This window comes from Ostrinia nubilalis, chromosome 12, assembly GCF_963855985.1.
Source record: "Ostrinia nubilalis chromosome 12, ilOstNubi1.1, whole genome shotgun sequence".
NCBI lineage: Eukaryota > Metazoa > Arthropoda > Insecta > Lepidoptera > Crambidae > Ostrinia > Ostrinia nubilalis.
The window spans coordinates 1,931,597-1,951,163 of record NC_087099.1 but is presented as its reverse complement, the minus strand read 5'-3'; the positions used below and the strand labels follow the sequence as shown (position 1 = coordinate 1,951,163).

The 19,567-nt window shown below is 37.2% G+C and overlaps 1 protein-coding gene across 1 annotated transcript in view; it reads left to right on the top strand.

The window, feature by feature from the left end:
- The window catches only part of LOC135076772 (uncharacterized), a 109,425-nt gene that overhangs the window by 73,159 nt on the left and 16,699 nt on the right, over positions 1–19,567 (top strand). The window contains exons 4-6 of the mRNA XM_063971199.1: positions 4,084–4,292; positions 10,305–10,440; positions 11,257–11,390. Coding sequence (XP_063827269.1) covers positions 4,084–4,292; positions 10,305–10,440; positions 11,257–11,390 — 479 coding nt within the window. The remainder of the gene's footprint in view (positions 1–4,083; positions 4,293–10,304; positions 10,441–11,256; positions 11,391–19,567) is intronic.

Below are 19,567 nucleotides of genomic sequence, written 5' to 3'. Positions count from 1 at the left end.
AGTACAATTTTTTTTTATTTATTTTTTTTATTTATTATTCATTATTGAGCAATTACATATTTGATCCAAATAGCGTCCTAAATAGACCAACAGTTGTATTTTTTCATGTTTTTAAGGTGGGCTGACGGTTTAAGGTCTTTTTAGGTTTCCTATATGATAACCTGTATTTTGTAGGGAATATTATTTTACACTAGACATGAAGAATATATGGTCTCAATGTACTGCCTACCTTCAGTGGTAACATCAATGTAATAATTAGTTAACTAAAAAGCAAGAAATAAGTAAAATTTTATAAAAAAAAAAAAACCGACTCCAAAAAACCTACATTAAAAAGTAGAAAAATAATTACTAATTACCTAGGTACTTATTAATTACGACGAATTATTAATATTTATGTAGGTATACCATGATTGATACTTTTGGAGTCGGTGCAGGCAAACTTTACATGTTTCATAATCTTGGCACCGACTCCAGAAGTATCAATCATGGAATACCTACATAAATATTAATAATTCGTCCTAATAAATAAGTACCTAGGTAATTAGTAATTATTTTTCTACTTTTTAATGTAGGTTTTTTGGAGTCGGTTTTTTTTTTTTATAAAATTTTACTTATAGTTAGCCGATAGTTGGGTCGGGCTGTTAATCAGTATGGAGATGTATGAAAGTGCGAACATTACACCGATTGAAAGTTGGTGATCTGCGCCTAGGTTTAATCGATAAGCCAACCACCGAAAATCGCTGTTCTGATACGTCGACGCCACACGTCAGAAAACACAACCGATTTTCATGACCTTAAAATTGAACTTAACATTTTGTAAAACGATTACTACCTACTACCTACTTCTAACGTCAGATAAATATAAATCCGGCTTTGGTACCGTAATCGGTAAGGCAAAAGTCTTTGCGGACCCAATTTGCTTGTGAAAAGCAGCAAGAGGTCACTGCACTTAATCACGGCATCATCCATTTGCGCCCAAACAGTGTCGACCCCGAAACAAAGGCCAGTCCACTGGAATGTAAAAAAATAAGCCGCGCCCGTTTTACAATTAATCCTTATTACAAGGGACAAACGACGTTTCTTTTCCGTTAGGATGGCCATGAAGTCTGTTTAGAGGGAACATTTAGCGCCTTTTTCCTGGTGTTGCGGATTGCGGCACGCGTGCGGATCTGTGGCATAATTTACGTATCAAAACTTCAACGACATGCAAGCGATTTGTCACTTTTCGTATTCAGGTATTAATCGCCCGATTTTGTTTCGATTTCGTTTTCAACCGACTTCAAAAAAGGAGGAGGTTCTCAATTCGACCCGTATGTTTTTTTTTTTTTTTTTTTTCTATGTTTGTTACGCGATAACTCCGCCAATTATGAACCGATTTGAACAAATCTTTTTTCGGCGTATAGGTAATACCTCAAGGGTGGTCCCATTTAAATTTAATAATAGAAAAAACAACCCCCAAGGGTGGAAAATTGGGGATGAACTTTTTTATACGCAATATCTCCGCCGATTATAAATCAATTTGAACGATTATTTTTTTGTTGAATAGGTATGATCAAAAGGGTGGTTTCATGCGAATTTGAAGAAAATATTTCACCCCTAAGGGTGGAAAATTGGGGATGAACTTTTTTATAAGCAATATTTTTAATTTTTAGTTTTTTTTTGTGTTCACGCATTTGAAGTCGGTTTTATTTTTTTAAAAAGGTAATTATTATCCGTATTCGATCATGCCTCCGCGGTATTCACCTATTACTTATTTTGAAGTTTGGTGCCAGTGATTAAACGTCAAGTGACAAATAGCTGAGTTGCGATCCTATTGAGTAATCGTTCTATCGAAATGACACGTCAATTCAATACGGATGGACTGTTTTTCAATAGGACGACTTCTAAACGTCAACGATATTTTGACTGTTTCAAAATACGTGAATTAGGCCACTGGTCTCTCTAATATGTAGCGTGCATACAGGGTGACTATTAAATCGTTGGCATCTTTTTAAACTAAGACTCTACTCACGGTATATAGTAAATTCCATGAATATGTATCATGAGTAGAGTCTTAGTTTAAAAGGATGCCAACGATTTCAAAGGCTAGTTGCGTGTATGTAGCTGGCGCAATAGATAAAACATGACTTATGAAATAATGAAATCCGGGCAGCCCGCATGCGGACGAAATCCGCATCCCGAGAATCCGAAATCCGCATTGTAAGAAAAAGGCATTTACTAAGAGAAAAATGTGCCAGAAACCTCAGCAATTTCAGACAATATGCCTGATTCGCAGGTGAGTGGGGTAAAGCGACAATTTGTGACGCACTGCGAAGTGACGAGATGTGGCTTTTCGTGACACAAAAATTAATTGTGACACATTTGTGTCTTATACTGACTTGATAATGTAATAACAAAGCATTAAGAAGTCAGCGATAAACGGATTTTTTTTACTAAATGCCCTTAACTGAATACTTTGGAATCTCAAGCTTTTTCTTTATTCCCCTAACGACGTGTGCTATGACTGAACCACTCATGGGTCTTATTTCCAATCACATAATTCTATGACTCCACGGTCAGACAACGTTTTTATGGCCTTCACTGTGCGGAAGTTTTAACTTTAAAATATGCAAAATACTTCTGCAAATTTCTTCTTCTTTATTTATTGTGGATGAAAAATAATCCCATCACCTCCTGAAAGAACAAGACTCGAGCCCAATATTATATTTTATTGAAGGAAAATTTCGATACATAAGTAATTGGATGGTGTATTTTATTAAATATCAAATTTTTATTTTTAGGCCTAACAATGCCCCAAATACAAAAATGAATATTTCATAATATCTCCCACATTGTGAGCAATTTAATCATTACAACGTACCAAACAAGCAGCGGGAAACGTTTAGGTGTGCGAATAATTTAATTAAACTTTCGAAATCTTGTAAGGCGTCCGAAATTTAGGGCACAATCCTCAAATTTCAGGTCAAGAGGTTTGTTAACTTAGGCTAAGGACTCACGGCGAGATTTTCGCCCGCGCCCGTGGCGGTTGCGGGCCCGCAGCTTCTGTAGAATGCAGATACTTATGTAAAAATTAATGCACAACTCATGAAGCGGTTTGCGCCCGCAGTGTGCGCGGTTGTATGCGGGTCCCGCTGCACCGGCGGGCAACTAGTAGAATCGCACCGGCCTCGGTAACCGCAGCCTCTGCGGTTTTCGCCCGCGCGCTCTGCGATCGATTGGCGGGCGACCATTTTGTACCAGTGACTTAACTATCCGTCTTGCAACCGCCTGTCTTGCGATTATTGCCCGCCACGTTTGCGGGCGATGATCGGCGGCTGCGTAACCGCGCAAATAACCGGTCCCGTGAGTTTTGAAATAAAACCGCAATTCCACAACCGCCGCGGGCGCGGGTGAATATCGCGCCATGGGTTCTTAGCCTTACATCTGCTTCGCGGTCGATGGTTGGGAGGCCACAGAGTTGCGGTTTACAAAGCATTTGCCACATTCTAAAGTGATAACTAGAGTCTGTATTAGACCAAGTAAACACTGTATTAAGAATAAACGTTTAAAATGAAATTCTGGCAATCACAGGTTTGACTTATGTTTGAGTTTGAATCTGGTTACGAGCTTCGTTTTAGGATTAGTGTGACAAACTGAATTGCATAAAACATAAATTGCATATTACAAAACTGAGGTAAATTTGATTGCAAAATTGATGAGGTATTTTTAAAGAGAGTTAGATAATCCTGAAATGGTCGTACATAATAGCCTTTAAATTAAAGTGGCGCTGTAGTTCGCTTGCAGCACCACTACTAGTTTTTAAATATTTTAAAGAAGCGCAGTTGCAGCGCCATGCACTATCATAAGCGTTTGTTACCGTAGTACGCCTCTAATTTGAAGGCGCCCTAATCCAACATTCTAAGGCTGGGTTGCACCATCTTACTTTAACTTTGACAAACGTCAAAAATCTGTCAAACTCCATACAAAAAACACCGGTTATCGTTAAAGTTACGGTCAAAGTTAGATTGTGCAACTCAGCCTAAGTCTTAACATTGTATATTTGTTCCTTATTACTTCCAGATCTCATTCAACCTTCCCTTCCAGGTGTAGGCGGTCTCCGCGCCATAGAGTTGCGGATATCCCCGCCAGTCGTCCAGCGGGGGTCGGACGCAACTCTGGCGTGCCTGTACGAGCTGACGGACGCGCCTCTGTACTCCGTCAAATGGTACAGAGGGCGCCACGAGTTCTACAGATATTCGCCCACTGAGACGCCGGCGACTAAAATATTTCCCTTCGCCGGGATCAACGTTGATGTAAGTGAAACAGTAGTGAAATACTTTATACCAGTTATCATAATATCACAAAAAATAGCTGCCACAGTACCAGTTGATAATACGACTAACGTGAACTAAGCAACCATTATCACATGTTCCACGCCCCATATAAATACAAATTAACATTTAACTTCGCCTTGTCTACATAATTTCCTTTACAGAATAGCTTCTGACTAATTAGGTAATCCTTGCGGACCACGTTGTACTATACAGGATACAAATCCTTTAGTAAGGCTTAATATAAAAATACTAACTACTTAGGTATACAAAAAAGAAATTGTGACCAAACCAAGCAAGGCCATTTGCTCCGAAAAATAAATTTCCCTAAATCAAAACCTTGCAAACTGCATCCGTAATAAAACTTATCTCCTTCCACTTCCAATTCACCGTTTCTCATTTGTAAAACACGAAACACTCATATTTCAAACGGGCCGAAGATGGATGTACGCACTTTGACAACTCCAATGAATTCCTACGTTCAACGAAACTCCGCATACAGAATGATTTGTCCCCGTTGAAATGTCGTAAACGACTACTCGCGTCATGTAAATGCATAAAAGGGCGCTGCACACTGAAGGTAGCGTGAAAAGCTATATTTTTTAAGGGCTGGAACGACCAGACCAAAATTACTAGCTGTACCTACATACAGGATGTGGTTTTGTTAAACAACGCCCATCTCAGAAGTGGTAGTATGCACGACACTGATGCCAAAAAAAATATAAAAAAATACCTTATCATTGAAAAATCCATGACATCAGGAAAATTTTATTATTACGCGGACGAGCTATCGGTCAGTCCCCCCGCTCTCACGGGGCGGCGGCCGCATGTGCTCGGTGGTGTAGCGGGGTATGCGGGGTTGGTGCGAGCGGTGACAAGCACCGTCTCGAAAGTTTTAGGAGACGTTTGAACAAGGTTTCTTACTAATAAAGTAATTAGTTAACATTTTATTTATATTTTTCTTGTAATTACTTTCATGTGTATCGCCACCCCTGAGATGGGTGTTGTTTAACAAAACCACAACCTGTATGTAGGTACTTGTACTGTGGAGCTTAACTGAGTCAGTGCCTCAGTTATGGGAGTGGCACGGGAGTGTTTTTGTGACGGTCAAACGTCAGCGAGACCTAAAATCGCCTTCAGATTTGTATGCTCTGTGACGTCATGATATGTCATTGTCTCCCTCTCGTACCGCTCCTACTCAAGCACTGATTGAGTTAAACGCTGTACCTATAATAAACTATTCACTCGCTCAACCTTATGTAAACGCTTCGAATTGCCAAACTGACACACATAGGGGACTACTTTAATTTGAAGACGTTCCGAAAACTTATCGCGTCTTCAGGTAGAGATGTCCAAAGTCATTTGGGAGTGTTAGCGAGAAACACTTATCGCACGGAATTAGGAGTTGCGAGAATCGTTTCCACGTTTATCGATATCTTTATATACCTTCGTGGTATCGATTTAATAGAGCCCCTATTTCATATACCTACTACTTTGCTACATTGCAATAACTTAGGATTTTGTCTACACAAACTTAGGCTGGGTCACACCATCGTGCACCATTTTACTTCAACTTTGAAAAACGTCAAAAATCTGTCAAACTCCATACAAAAAACACCGGTTATCGTTATACTTACTGTCAAAGTAAGATGGTGCAACTCAGCCTTAGTTTCACTTGAGGCCTGATTCATATTTTTCATAACTTCCATGTAGTATAAAAGTACCCTTTTGTCAAAAATTTTAGCTGAAACTCAACACAGATTTATGTCATCGCATTCGCTTAGCTCCAGCTGCGTTTCATCCGCTGATTCGCTCCACACAATTTATTACAACTGATGTAAAATTCCTTGTTGCGGAAAATATTTTCAGCTAAAATAGAAAAAGAAAAATCCCCGGAGACAGAGCGAATGCTCCACGCTCGTCCGAATTGCTGAAACATGCCGTTATTTTTACCTGTTGATTTCGAGACAATGAACATTATGGGGACGAATTTGAATAATGAACTGTGAAATTTAGTAGAACGCCCGTAATATGCCAGTCCTGATTTCATGACTGAGGACTTATGAAACTCTTGGAGAATGCTGAAGACGTTCCTATTTCTGTACAAGATTGTTGTTTTGAATTTCCCTTTATTGTTAATTTCCTTCGAGTTGTTAGCTTTTAATTAAGTTCTCAGTTCGTGATAAATATTTACGACAAGTTTGCTCTTAAATTAAACAAGTCAAAGTGAAAGACAAACTATATGAATGTATATTATACTATACCTGTATATTTTGTTTATTTTCTTAATTATTTCTAAGTTAATTAAGAATTATATGAGCATTCTATAAAGCAAAATTTGTATATTTATACTTTGTTGTATGTTTATAAATATTAATACGAAGTCCTAAGTAAGTTCAAAGTTGTATAAAAGACGTCATGTATACTCGTAGACTGTTTTCACTCTTACAAATAAAGGACATCATCCACGTTTCATATATTTTTGGTCCAAAATCAAAAGTGCCGGCCAACAAAAAAAAGTGCTGTATTCTGACAGAATACGTCTGCCTTAGCATTTGTTACTATGGCACCAAAGCCGTAGCTCCACTGTGCGTCGGGTATTTGAGATCTAAAAGTCATCGACTATTCATACATTTTTTGTTCAAAATCAAAAGTGTCGGCCAATAAAAAAAAGTGCTGTATTCTGACAGAATACGTCCGCCTTAGCATTTGTTACTATGGCACCAAAGCTGTAGCACCACTGTGCGTCGTAGTATTTGAGATCAAAGTCAGTCGTTTCATATATTTTTAGAACTCAAATACTACGATGCACAGTGGTGCTACAGCTTTGGTGCCATAGTAATAAATGCTAAGGCGGACGTATTCTATCAGAATACAGCACTTTTATTTTTTGGCCGGCACTTTTGATTTTGGACCAAAATGGATGATGTCCTTTTCTCCACCCGAATAATATAATTAATGAACCGTCTGATATTTTTACATGATTTATATATGGACCTTTTGTTTTTGGGCCTTTTTTCAAACCTTTGTAGCCTATAAATAATTTAAGCCGCAATATAGCTAAGAATGACACAATTCCCAACTAAAATCCGTGACCTTCCCAAAGGTCGTTTATTGTCCGAAACTTAGCATCAACTGCCTCAAATTCACTCCCGGGCGCTATTGCAGTAAAAAGGCACAAATGTGCCATAGTGTTATTATCACGGCAGTGTAAATCAGTGGTTCCCAACCTGGTACGTGGACCACCGGTGGTCCACAGGAGTCAAAATATCCACGAAGGCATTTAAATTTCGCGAGCAAAGCACGTTCGAGTGTCAGGAGATGGTCAAGTGGTAAGACCACCTGCTTCAGACGCAGAGGTCCCGGGTTCGATTCCCAGTGGGGGCAGATTTTTATGTTCGGTTTGGTTGGTGGTAGGGCTTGTTCTAAGTCCGCCTGGCTAGCTACCACCATCTTACTTACCTAAGTCTGTCGCCATAACAACAATGTTAACAGCGTTGTTGTGTTCCGGCAGTTAAAAGGTCAGATAGCCAGTTCCTCCGTGGTTGAGGATTCCGGGTGAAGCTTGCTTCCACCTTCGGCCTGATCGTCACTTACCATCAGGTGAGATACAGGCCAAGAGCTTCCTCGTTGTGGATAAAAAAAAAGTCTTAGTCCTAGATTTATCGAAATAGTACAGAAGAATGTTAGTTCAAAATCACATTCATTCATTGGTAATTATGTAATTGATTTGGTATTTAACAGTTTCGCTAGCTCTTTTATAATGCAAACAGCTAGGGACTGGAATTCACTGTCTGCTGCTGTCTTTCCCTTTATAATACGGGCATCTTCAAGACGAGAGTGAATAGGCACTAGAGGATGCACATCGTCAGGTTTGATTGAGGTCTAATACCTGCTTTGTGTTGCATAAAAAATAAGATGCCTTCCATTGAAATAATATTTGAGAGGTTTTGTAATGAGTTTATTTTCGGAATCATTTGGTATAATTTGATATGGCATGGTAATAATGAAGAAAATCAAAGTGGTCCCTGGTCAAAAAAGGTTGAGAACCGGTGTGTGGAGGAGATAAAGAGTTGTATTTATGGACATATGGCGCTAGGGTGACGGGGGGATCGTTGTTCTAAGAAAACGCGGCAACGTGAGGATCAAATAACATATGGATGAAAAGCATTTATGTGGGATCTTAGATGAACAAGGGGTTAAAAATAAAATTAGTTTAGTCTCAACTGATGTAGCTCCATACCTACCTCTACATAGAGCAAGTAAGTAGGTACTAATCTAAAAATTTAATAACAGAATACGTAGGCTGAGTTGCACCACCTTAATGTAACCGTAACAATGACCGGTGCTTTTTGTATGAAGTTTGACAGATTTTGACGTTTGTCAAATTTAAAGTAAGATGTGTGCAACTCAGCCTTAGTTAATAAAAATCTGTCGCATAATAATAATATGTGAGAAAAACTTGAGAACGGTTGAAATAATGACTTTTTCGAGTAGCTATCACGGTACCTAAGTTCTTATAAACAAATATTGGAAAAGTTTCCGAATACCATTTCATATTCGAGAATAATGGACCATTCTTGTTCTACGAGGTGTGGATTTCTATATATTTTAAGGACAAGACGATCGGGTCGGCTAGTTACTCGGTCTTGAGATATATTATCTTTATTCCATCCTCCATCTTTACTCCAATAAATACAGGGTGATTTTGTAATCGGTGTCCAAATTTTTAGGAGCGACAGAATCAGTAACTTAATCGATTTACGTTAAGAAAACAAAAATTGTTTTTCCTATTATTTTTATCCGCAGCGCACGGTTTCAAAATGGACACACGTAGATAATTTGTTTTGTTCATAGAAAAACACGTACACACAGTTAATTGCAAAGCTTAATAGACACAATGGTGCGCGAAAATAAGTCTTAACCTTTAAACATTAAGGCTGGGTTGCACCACTTAACTTTGACCGTAACTATGACGATAACCGATGGTTTTTGTATGGAGTTTGACAGATTTTTGACGTTTGTCAAAGTTAAAGTAAGATGGTGCAACCCAGCTTAAGATAATATGGACAGCCGCGGATTAGATATTCAATATTTTTTTCCGCGAAAGATGTTGAAGTTCTATAGAGCTTATTAAATTGGATACTGATTGCAAATCACCCTGTATAAAATAATATCTACAGGGCTTAGTAAACGGGCAGATATTAAAGGCTGTTAGCACAGCTGGGTAAGTACTAACACCCTCTTATACTCGTAAAATGATGCGAAAATAAAACCGGAGCATCGGTTATTATCGCGGGTTGTGTGAAAGCAAAAGATAAAGAGTTGTATTTATGGACAGCCACCGCAGAGGTGACGGGGAAGGATCGCTTGTTCCAGTAAAAAGGGGGGAACTCGGAAAAACTCCGGAAAACACGGGAAAAATGAAACTAGCGCACCGTCCTTTGAAACGTGGGAATTTCGCGATAATTCTTGTAACATGGGTATAAGCTTTAGTCAGTTTCTGTGTTTGATGTTTGTACTCGTACTTTACTGGAACACTTTGTAGCTCATGAATCTGGGATTTTGATTTAGTAGTTCAAACAATACAATAGAATGATAACGTTATGAGTTGTCAGCGTCGTATGTTAACTAATTAGGTTATGGCAGTGGTTTCGATTGCGTGAGTTTTAGTCTATAGCAGAAAGTTTTTCCAAACGCTACAATGCAGTATTATGTGGCGACTACATAATACTTAGCATCCGTGACGCATTATGCTTCATGTAATGTAAAAATATTAAAATACTGTCAAAACTGTATAATACAGTTCCTTATTCCGGATCCACATCAGTCTTTCCTGTTCAACCTTCTTCTATAACCACCACTGAATTCAATCCTCGTCTATTCTTTACTCAGCTACCTCACCTATTGACGTTCTACGTATTGAAATACTTATTCTTTGGTTTTATCTTATCTCGTATAGGTATCTACTAACTTAGTTTCCCTTGTTCACAGTTGGCGCGGTCGAATCAAAGCCAAGTGGTGCTGACGAGGGTCAGTTTCGGGCTGTCGGGCAACTTCAGCTGCGAGGTCACGGCTGATGCACCCTCCTTCGCTACTTCCATCGTCTCCAATACGATGGAGGTTGTTGGTAAGGCCTAGTTTTGTTCATCATCATCATCATCATCATTTCAGCCATAAGACGTCCACTGCTGAACATATGCCTCCCCTAATAGTTTTGTTCTAGCTCTACATTATTTTGATTTGACTTGATTAAGCTGACATCACGAGCATAATGGCTTAGGTTATCTTTAGCTATAAAGAACAGCATGTATCCAATGGCCATCAAACAAGATCTATTGCGTAAAAATAATGATCAAGATGCTCGGATGGCCATAGACTGGAGTAAATACTGTGGGTAGGTAGTAAAAATGTTGCAAGAAGACATTCGTTCGCTGAAGCATTTTATAGGAGCGACCTATGTCCAGCAGTGGCCTATAGATAATGATGAGATTCAACGATTTCAAACATTTCTTAGTCCTTTGAAAGGTTCTATGGGAGAGAAGGTAATAATGATGAGATTCAAGGATCATAATTTAGTAGGTATTCTAAATTAGCAACATAATTTGTAGAGGCTGATATTAATGATAGCAATGAATAAATTTACAGTTCTCTTGTGAAATGTTGTGGGAAGTCGGGAGATGTAATACTTTTCCTCTATCAAAGGAAGCCAGATCACTATACAAATAATTGGTCTGAGTGGGTTTGAAGCGGAGGTCTCTGTTCAAACTCATTCATTTAACTAAAATGTTGCTGTACGATGTGACATGGTCGCCCAATGTTGATCAAGCTCCTTAAATAAAGATTTTAAAAAAATATAGCAATGAAAAACGGCTGTAAACCTTCCAAAATACGACAAATAAATCAGTAATCACAATAAGTAACACAATTACCTGTCCCTCTCTAGTTCTGCCGCCGTCGTCGCCATCCATCCACACCAGCCAGCACCACTACACGCCGGGTGACGTCATGCGAGCCAACTGCTCGGCCGGGCCCAGCCGGCCGCCGGCAGAGCTCGCGATATACATCAACGACTTGCCTGTAAGTAGATATGTTACAGTCAGTTATGGAAAAATCAGTCAAAAGTGATATTGACCAAGGGCATCAGTCAAAACCACTTCTGACTGATTTTTGCAGTCAAAAGTGGTTTTGACTGATTATGAGTTTTGACTGCAACAAATGCATGGTTTTATTACTATTTCAAAGTGAGGTTGGTGGCCCATGCGCGTTTAGAGCAGGGGTGGGTGGGCCGTAAACACCCGAGAATGGTACCATATCATGGCATTTCAGGGGCCAGGACCCCCTGAAATTTGGCCTTAGGTACACCAATGTTGTGGCCTAATGCTATATGAGGTTACGATGTGATCTAAGTAAGGCAATGGTGGCCGGGCAATAAGCAAATGGGTGACCGGTGTAGTTTTCGAATCTTTGCAAACTATGTAAGACCCAAGGGATATTTCCCTCGGAGAACGTTTTTAGCAGGATTCCGTTTAGCCTCCCGAAGCTCCAATTTGCAGTGTTCCGCAAAAAATCTATCCGTTAGAATTTCAAACACACTTGTGTGTTTACACAACCGACAAGTTTTGCGGGATCGCCGTGTCCAAATGTACCAACATGATGCAATAAACATTTATGACTATGACTATGAAAGGGCCCTAAATTTACTTACTTATTTAGAAGTCTCATAGCCTACAAATTACTAAAAAACATACTCGTATAGCTGTTTTTATGAACAGTCCCTCATTTTTTGACAAACCCAATAATATGACTAAAATCGTAATAATAATATCAAACCAAGATAGACTGCTTTAAATGTTTACAGCTTCCACGTACGAGAAATATTCGAGATACACGTACATTGGAAGCATTCCAAGCATCCATGTAGATGCAATCTCGAGCCAGAATGCTATGCGATGTAGATAGTACGAGGTACCTATAATATCAACCAGCTCTGATAGTTTTGTAGGATAGTTCCGATAAACTTGAAATATGTATGTCGATAGAGGCATATTCCTGCCAAAGAAATGATTATAATCGTCGATTCAGCTCGTGGATTTCCTTGGAGATCATATCTAAAGAAAAGCAATACCATGCGTCTCAAAAATCATCTATATTATAAAACTCAAAGGTGACTGACTGACTGACTGACATAGTGATCTATCAGCGCACAGCCCAAACCACTAGACCAGGGGTCGGCAACCTGCGGCTCGCGAGCCACATGCGGCTCTTTGGATGTGAGGCTGCGGCTCTTTAGTTCCATTCGCAAATATTATTTATTTTATAAAAAAAAAATGTTCTGAAACGATTAACGAGGTTTAGGCATTCTCTCAGCTACTTATACTCGCGTTTCACCGCAGCAGTTTGCTCAATTGTTTGTTGTTGAAGTTCCTACAAGTTAGTGTTGTAAGTAAGTAAATGTTTAATTGTTTTCATTTTTATCTTATTAAGATAAGATAAGAAGCGTTTATTTGTCAGAATACAGGTTATAAAGTTCTTACAAAAAAATTTTAGTACAAGTATTCAACCTGCATGCAGGTGTGCAAATACATTTTGTCAAGAATAAATAGATATTTTTCTTATGAATAAATAGATTACTTTTTTTATCAACAAACTTTATGAAAGTATAGAGGCTATTTATTGTTGGCAAGAAAAAATTTTGTGGCTCTTTAAAAACTTGAAATTTTGAAAAAAGTAATTTTTGGCTCTTCCGACTCAAAAGGTTGCCGACCCCTGCACTAGACGGATCGGGTTGAAATTTGGCTTGCAGGTAGATGTTATGACGTAGGCATCCGCTTAGAAAGGATTTTACGAAACTCCACCCCTAAGGCGGTAAAACGGGATCCACGCGTACGAAGTCGCGGGCGACCGCTAGTTTTTAAAAAAACTTAACTAAATCTAAATTTTTGTATCTTTACAAATCAGCCGAAATCTTGCCCCGAAGTGGTAGTAAAGAACGCTACACTCAGCCCGTCACTTCATAAATCCACAGCTCCATTTTAAGTTTTCTTAAACAGTTATTTAAGTAATTTCCTTCTCAAAAATTTTTACAAAATCAATGTAACTTGTTCATCACTAGAAGAGATAACATTAAAGCTATAAATATTTTTGGTCCGTAAATAATACCATCCCACTATTTTTTCCCGTTATTTTCATTAAATCAAACATTGGGAAACTTACTCCATTCTAGGCTTTATATTAATAAATAATGTCTTAAATTCTAAAGCAAAGAAGTCACATATTATACAGATAGTATTCGCGTTGACTTGGCAAACTCGGTCTAACGTAAGCCTACATGTATGCTAGTTCACTCCACTGAGCTGGTATATTTGATTTACTGTCTCGGCTTCTAGATTGCCCCAAATCTATCCAACTTAAGACTGTGTTATGAAAAGCAGTCTAATTTTCACGAAAATTCTAGATATTGTGATTCTGTAAATTGACGAGAAAAAGTTAATGATATCTGATTCTAAAAATAGCTAAACTTGAATGGAAATTTCTTTTATGAAGTGAAATTAATGAATACCAATTCATTCAGCTGGCATTCATTCATATTTTGTGCTGGTGATTTATAAAACTTTTACTTTGTAGTTAGGTACTTAGAGTAAGATAGGTAGTATAAAATCTTTTACGTAGACGTAGCGTAGGCAGGCCTCCCACTAGGTGGACCGACGATCTGGTGAAGGTCGCGGGAGGTGCCTGGATGCGAGCGGCGCAGGACCGGTCTTTGTGGAAATCCTTTGTCCAGCAGTGGACGTCTTTCGGCTGAAACGAACGGACGAACAATAAGATCTTTTGGAGATCTTGGGATCGATTTCGATGGGAAACAAGAATAGAAAAATCACGTTGTAATAACCTAGCCTTGTATTATCTTGGCCTACCAGTCCAGTTAGGTTAGTGATTGATTACGCATTAACCTTAGATCGCTAAACATTAGTCTCTCAGTCAACCGGCATCCGGCGCAGTCGGTGTGCAGGTATGTTCCCGTCACTTGGCTACCCTGCCCTTTTCAGAAGTTAAATTATATAAGGTTAATAGAATCAACCTTATGGTGTGTCTGGTTTTTAAAAGGAAGAAGAAATAGATCATTATATTATGAATAGGCACTTACAGGGCAGATATGTACCATCCTAGATTGCATCCCCCGCGCTAAGCGGTTTTCACGCCATTTATCGATTTTGCCTAGGTATAGCATACATTTTGACGTCGATAAAAGTTATCACGGCGCGCATCCTAGGTCTACTGGTGTGATTGTGGTGAAATACCTGCCATTTTTATGTATAACATAAAACAATCTTGAAATAATAACTTCAATATTATCTATCTTTACTACGATTTTTAATTTACTGACTGTAGTGTAAACCAAAAAAATATTCTTATTAATAGCGTGTGGTTTCGTAAAGTGAGTTTTGCAGCATTTCATCCACTTCAAGTCTATTAAGTTGTTCTTAGAACTAATAAGTTGCCAGCAACTTCATTAAAACTTCACGAGAAACCTTTAATAATCTTAGAGGCGGTGAGCAAAAATGCATTTAGAAATAGCAAAATTATGAAGCCATAAATTGAGTGTGCTCCGCGAAAATACAATTTTACTGATTTTGTGTTAATTTTTTAGGTTTCATACCTCAAGAAGTGTCCGTCTGTAAAAAAATCTGGGGGAATACTTTGAGATATTTATTTGATGCGAATAGAGCTAGTTTTACTGATTCTTAAAAGTTTCAGATATAGTTATTTAGAAATCAAAGTTTTTTTTTTTCTTTTAACATATTTTTTTTTATTGAAATGAGGTCTTGATTACTGTAAACAAAACATAAAACGATCAAATACTTTCCCAAATACCGTTATTTTTGTAGCTTTTTAATTACTTCATCCCCTAATCAACTATTGTTTGCTTCAAAAGCAATACGTGAACTCTACCATAATTTTCTACTCTCAATCACAACAAGGAAGTACGTCAAACCCCCAGATGTTAACACGTTTGATGCGGTAACTAAATATTCGATCGATTTGCCGTACTCAGTTTCAGATTTCGCATGATTGCTTTAAGATGAAAGTGAATTTACGCACACAGCGCTTTATAGGTTAATATTTGTGCGTATAGAAATTACACCATGTATTTTAGAAGCGTTCGAAATCGTCTGAGATTCGTGCACGCAATAACGCGTAATTGATTTCGTTGATTGATTGTTGAATTGGTGATATTAGAATCACTCCAAACACAAACTTTGTCCGTAGAGTTCAATACCAACACCAATATGAGTAGGTATCAGTTTTATAGCCAAAATAAGAAGTTCTATCTTTTTTTCTTTGCCCTTACTTTAGGGTCGGTTTTTCTCGTTCTGAGGCACTAAGATAATAATATCCTAACTACTCACAATTTAGCCTAGTTGAGACAGATACATTATTTGATGCAGATGATAATGCTGGATTCCTGGCTTGCGTTAAATTCTCAAGCTAAATTTTAGACTTTACTCAGTCGATACTACGCTTCCACGCAATCTATGCACATGTCGTGGCAGCTTGTATTAGATTTTAATGTTCCTTTTCATTTGATCGTGTATGTCTTGTTAGCTGTCCTTAAATAAATAAAAGCTTAGTTTATTTAAAAGTGTTATACATTTTGTCAAGACCTTATTTCTTGTAAGCTTCCCTTTACTCAGGATATTAATTTAGGTCTTTAAAGAGCAGACGTGCCCTGACACAGAACAGATCCGAATTATATATTTATTTTACAGAACTAGTCAAGCGAAGTGATATTCCGCTATATGTGCCAGATATTTAAAAGGTTCATCCTTATAAAGATAGTCACTCATAGTTGCCAACTTACACCTTTATAATATCGACTTGTTTTGTAGGGTTGAGTTTCTCGGCTGACAAGCGGGGTGAAGGGCTCCAAATAACAACACCAAGTTGTGATGCAAAAATGGGGTACTTTATTGCAAAGTACGGGGCAGGTACAAAAATGTGGGTGCGGGCGTCTCCCGTCCGTAGACCAATTCCCGCAAGGACGTTGGACACAGACGCGGGAGAATCGCTGGCAATTTGTAATTAGGCGTTCGGAAGTCCCAATCTGTGATTCCCCTAAAGAACGTCACAGTCGGATGCAACCTTGGCTTATTACTTACGCCTCACAAAAGTTCCAATATTCAACATAATCGTCGGAAGGTCTTTAAGGGAAAAAAATCTGGACACCGCGGTGTAGAAATCGACTCTCAATGTGCTAGTGTCATCTAGCGGCGAGCGGCGCAAACACTTCCTAAACTAGATACATCTTACAATAAGCACGGTGATCCGCGGAGGCTTGGTAATGCAGGCGAACACCATGAGATGGCGCTAGTAGTATTGATTGATAAATGTGACGTTGTTACACTTGTAGTTAAAATTATATAAATAGGTATAACAGATTTATTTATTTATAGTGTGGAAATAACTCGACTTTCATAACAAAAACACCTGCAGCGAAACATTAATTTTGCTTTGAACAATACAAACTCAAACCATCTCAAAACTCGGTAATGCAATTAATTTCGTCTGCAAACTCAGTGATACTGAATTTAAATTAATTAACACATCAGGATTTACCTGTGCAAATTAGTTTAACTTAATTTATTTCTATCAACAGACTTGTTCGGCTAACTTACAGCTAACTTTAGATTTAAATACTTTATTAACATGCGAGAAAGCAAACTCCAGTTTGGAATTGGAATAAACCTAGTTCCAACTGGAATTCTATAGTGGCAAGTTTTAATGCCTCCAAAGCCTTCCATTCTGTGGATATTGCTATGCTTTAGTTTTGTTTGGAACTCGGTTTTAGTATTGTACTAGTTGGATTTTAAATAAACTGTCCCTGGTTTATGTGGCTGCAAACTATTAAATCTGACTTGTTTGAGAATGCCAAGACTGCCAGTTTTGTAAACTACACTGCTGTGGACTAGTTGCTGTTGTTCACTGTCATTTGGTTTCTTTTTCTTCTTCTCTTTTTATGGTGTAGGTCACAATCTTACTGTCAAGCTTAGTGTGCCGCCAAAGGCGTCTGAATGACTTAGTAAATTGTGCATTCCATAACAACGTAAAGACCGTTTGCACCGTTTTGATCACTAATTGACTTACTAACTAAGCAAATTATATTTGTATTGTTTACCATAAATCACACCAACCATTTACATTTTTATCTTATTTCAAGCTGGTTCTCTCACGTTACGGCCATTTTTACTACCTATATCTTTACCATAATTGGACATAAAGTACCTATCATACTCCTTTTGCCCAAAGAGACTCAATTCATAATATTTACATACTTACAAAATATTTGAAATATTCCACCTACTCGTATAAGTCCTAAAATAGTAACTGTTTTAGAGCTACCTCTTACTTTCAATTCAGCTTATTCCCAATAATATATATATTTATATATTTTAATTTACTGCACTTAAACGCACAAAGTATTAAATCTAAGGTAGACCAACTTGAATTATTAATAGAAGAAAAAAACATTGATGTATGCTGTTTCAGTGAGACTTTCTTAAAAGAAGAGGAAGTTGATATTTTCCAAATAAACGGGTACAAAAAAGTTGCTCACTTCTGTCGTAAACGGAAAAAAAGAGGTGGTGTTGCTATTTATGCAAAAAATGCAATAGTCTGCCGTGAAATAGATTGGATATCAAAAATGTCTGTAGAATCTTATTTTGAATGTTGTGGTGCTGTAATATCTGGTCTTAACTACTTAGTAATATGCATTTATAGAACGCCAAACAGCAATTTGGATCTTTTTTTGACTAACATGGAATGTTTGCTCCGTAAAATAACTATTAGGACTAGAAATAATTTCAAAAATATTTTCATTTTGGGCGACTTCAACGTTAACATACTAGAAAAAAATAAAAAAAGTGAATCTTTTTTGAACATGTTTAGATCTTACAAATTGCATGCTACCATTGAGACACCAACAAGAGTTACTAATCACTCTCAAACATGCATAGACAATATTATTACTAATATAAAAAAATACCAAGTTGAAGTATTGGATGTAGGATTGTCAGATCATACATGTCAATTAATGACAATTGCCGCAAATCGAAGCTTCTATGAAAAGTCGTGGTACATTTATAAATATTCGGATAGGTGTTTGGAAATATTTTTGAAATACATATCTCAATTTAATTTCAAAGATGTTTATATGGAAGTAAATCCAAATTATGCATACAAAAATTTTTTTGATATATTTGAACTTGTTTTTAAACTCTGTATCCCAATCGCTAAAATAAAAATGACATACAATAAATCTCCAAATTGGAAAACAAAAGGAATATCAGTAGCTAGCAAAAATAAAAGAAAATTATATTTACAGAATAGGAAAAGAAATTGTCTAGCCTCAAAAATCATTTATAAAAAGTACTGTAAAATCTTGAAATCAGTAACAAGACAATCAAAAAGAAATACAAATAATAGATATATAAATCGCAGTGAGAATAAAAGTAAAGCTACGTGGCAAGTAATAAAACAAAACACAACAAAAATAAATACAATAAATGAAACAATACATACTATAAAAAAGGACAATGAATTAATTAACAATCCATATGACATAGCCAAATCATTAAATGACCATTTTATTAATACAAATAATCAACAATTGACTAAATCAAACTGTACATACAAACCTCTAATCAACTCAAGTTTAGACAGCATTTTTATGACTCCTGTTACTGTCTCTGAAGTAAAAAACATCGTAAGAGAGTTTAAAAACAAAAAAAGTACAGGTTACGATAAAATACCAATGACATTAATTAAATCCAGTATAGACTTTATAGCTGAACCTCTTGCCCATATAATAAACTTAATGTTTGAAACGGGAATATTTCCAGATGATCTGAAAAAAGCTCTGGTAAAACCTCTCCACAAAAAAGGACCAAAGGACGAACACGAAAATTACAGACCTATAGCATTATTACCTAACTTTTCTAAATTATTCGAGAAGATAATAGCAAAAAGGTTAACAGCATATTTAAATAAAAATAATATCTTAAGTAATAACCAATTTGGATTCCAAAAAGGAAAAAATACAACAATAGCTATATATAACATTTTACAGAAAATATGGACAGATATTGACAATAAAAAAACCTGCATTGGATTGTTCCTAGACTTGTCTAAAGCCTTTGACTGTGTGGTACATGACATATTATTAAAACAACTCAATCATATAGGTATACGAGGGAATG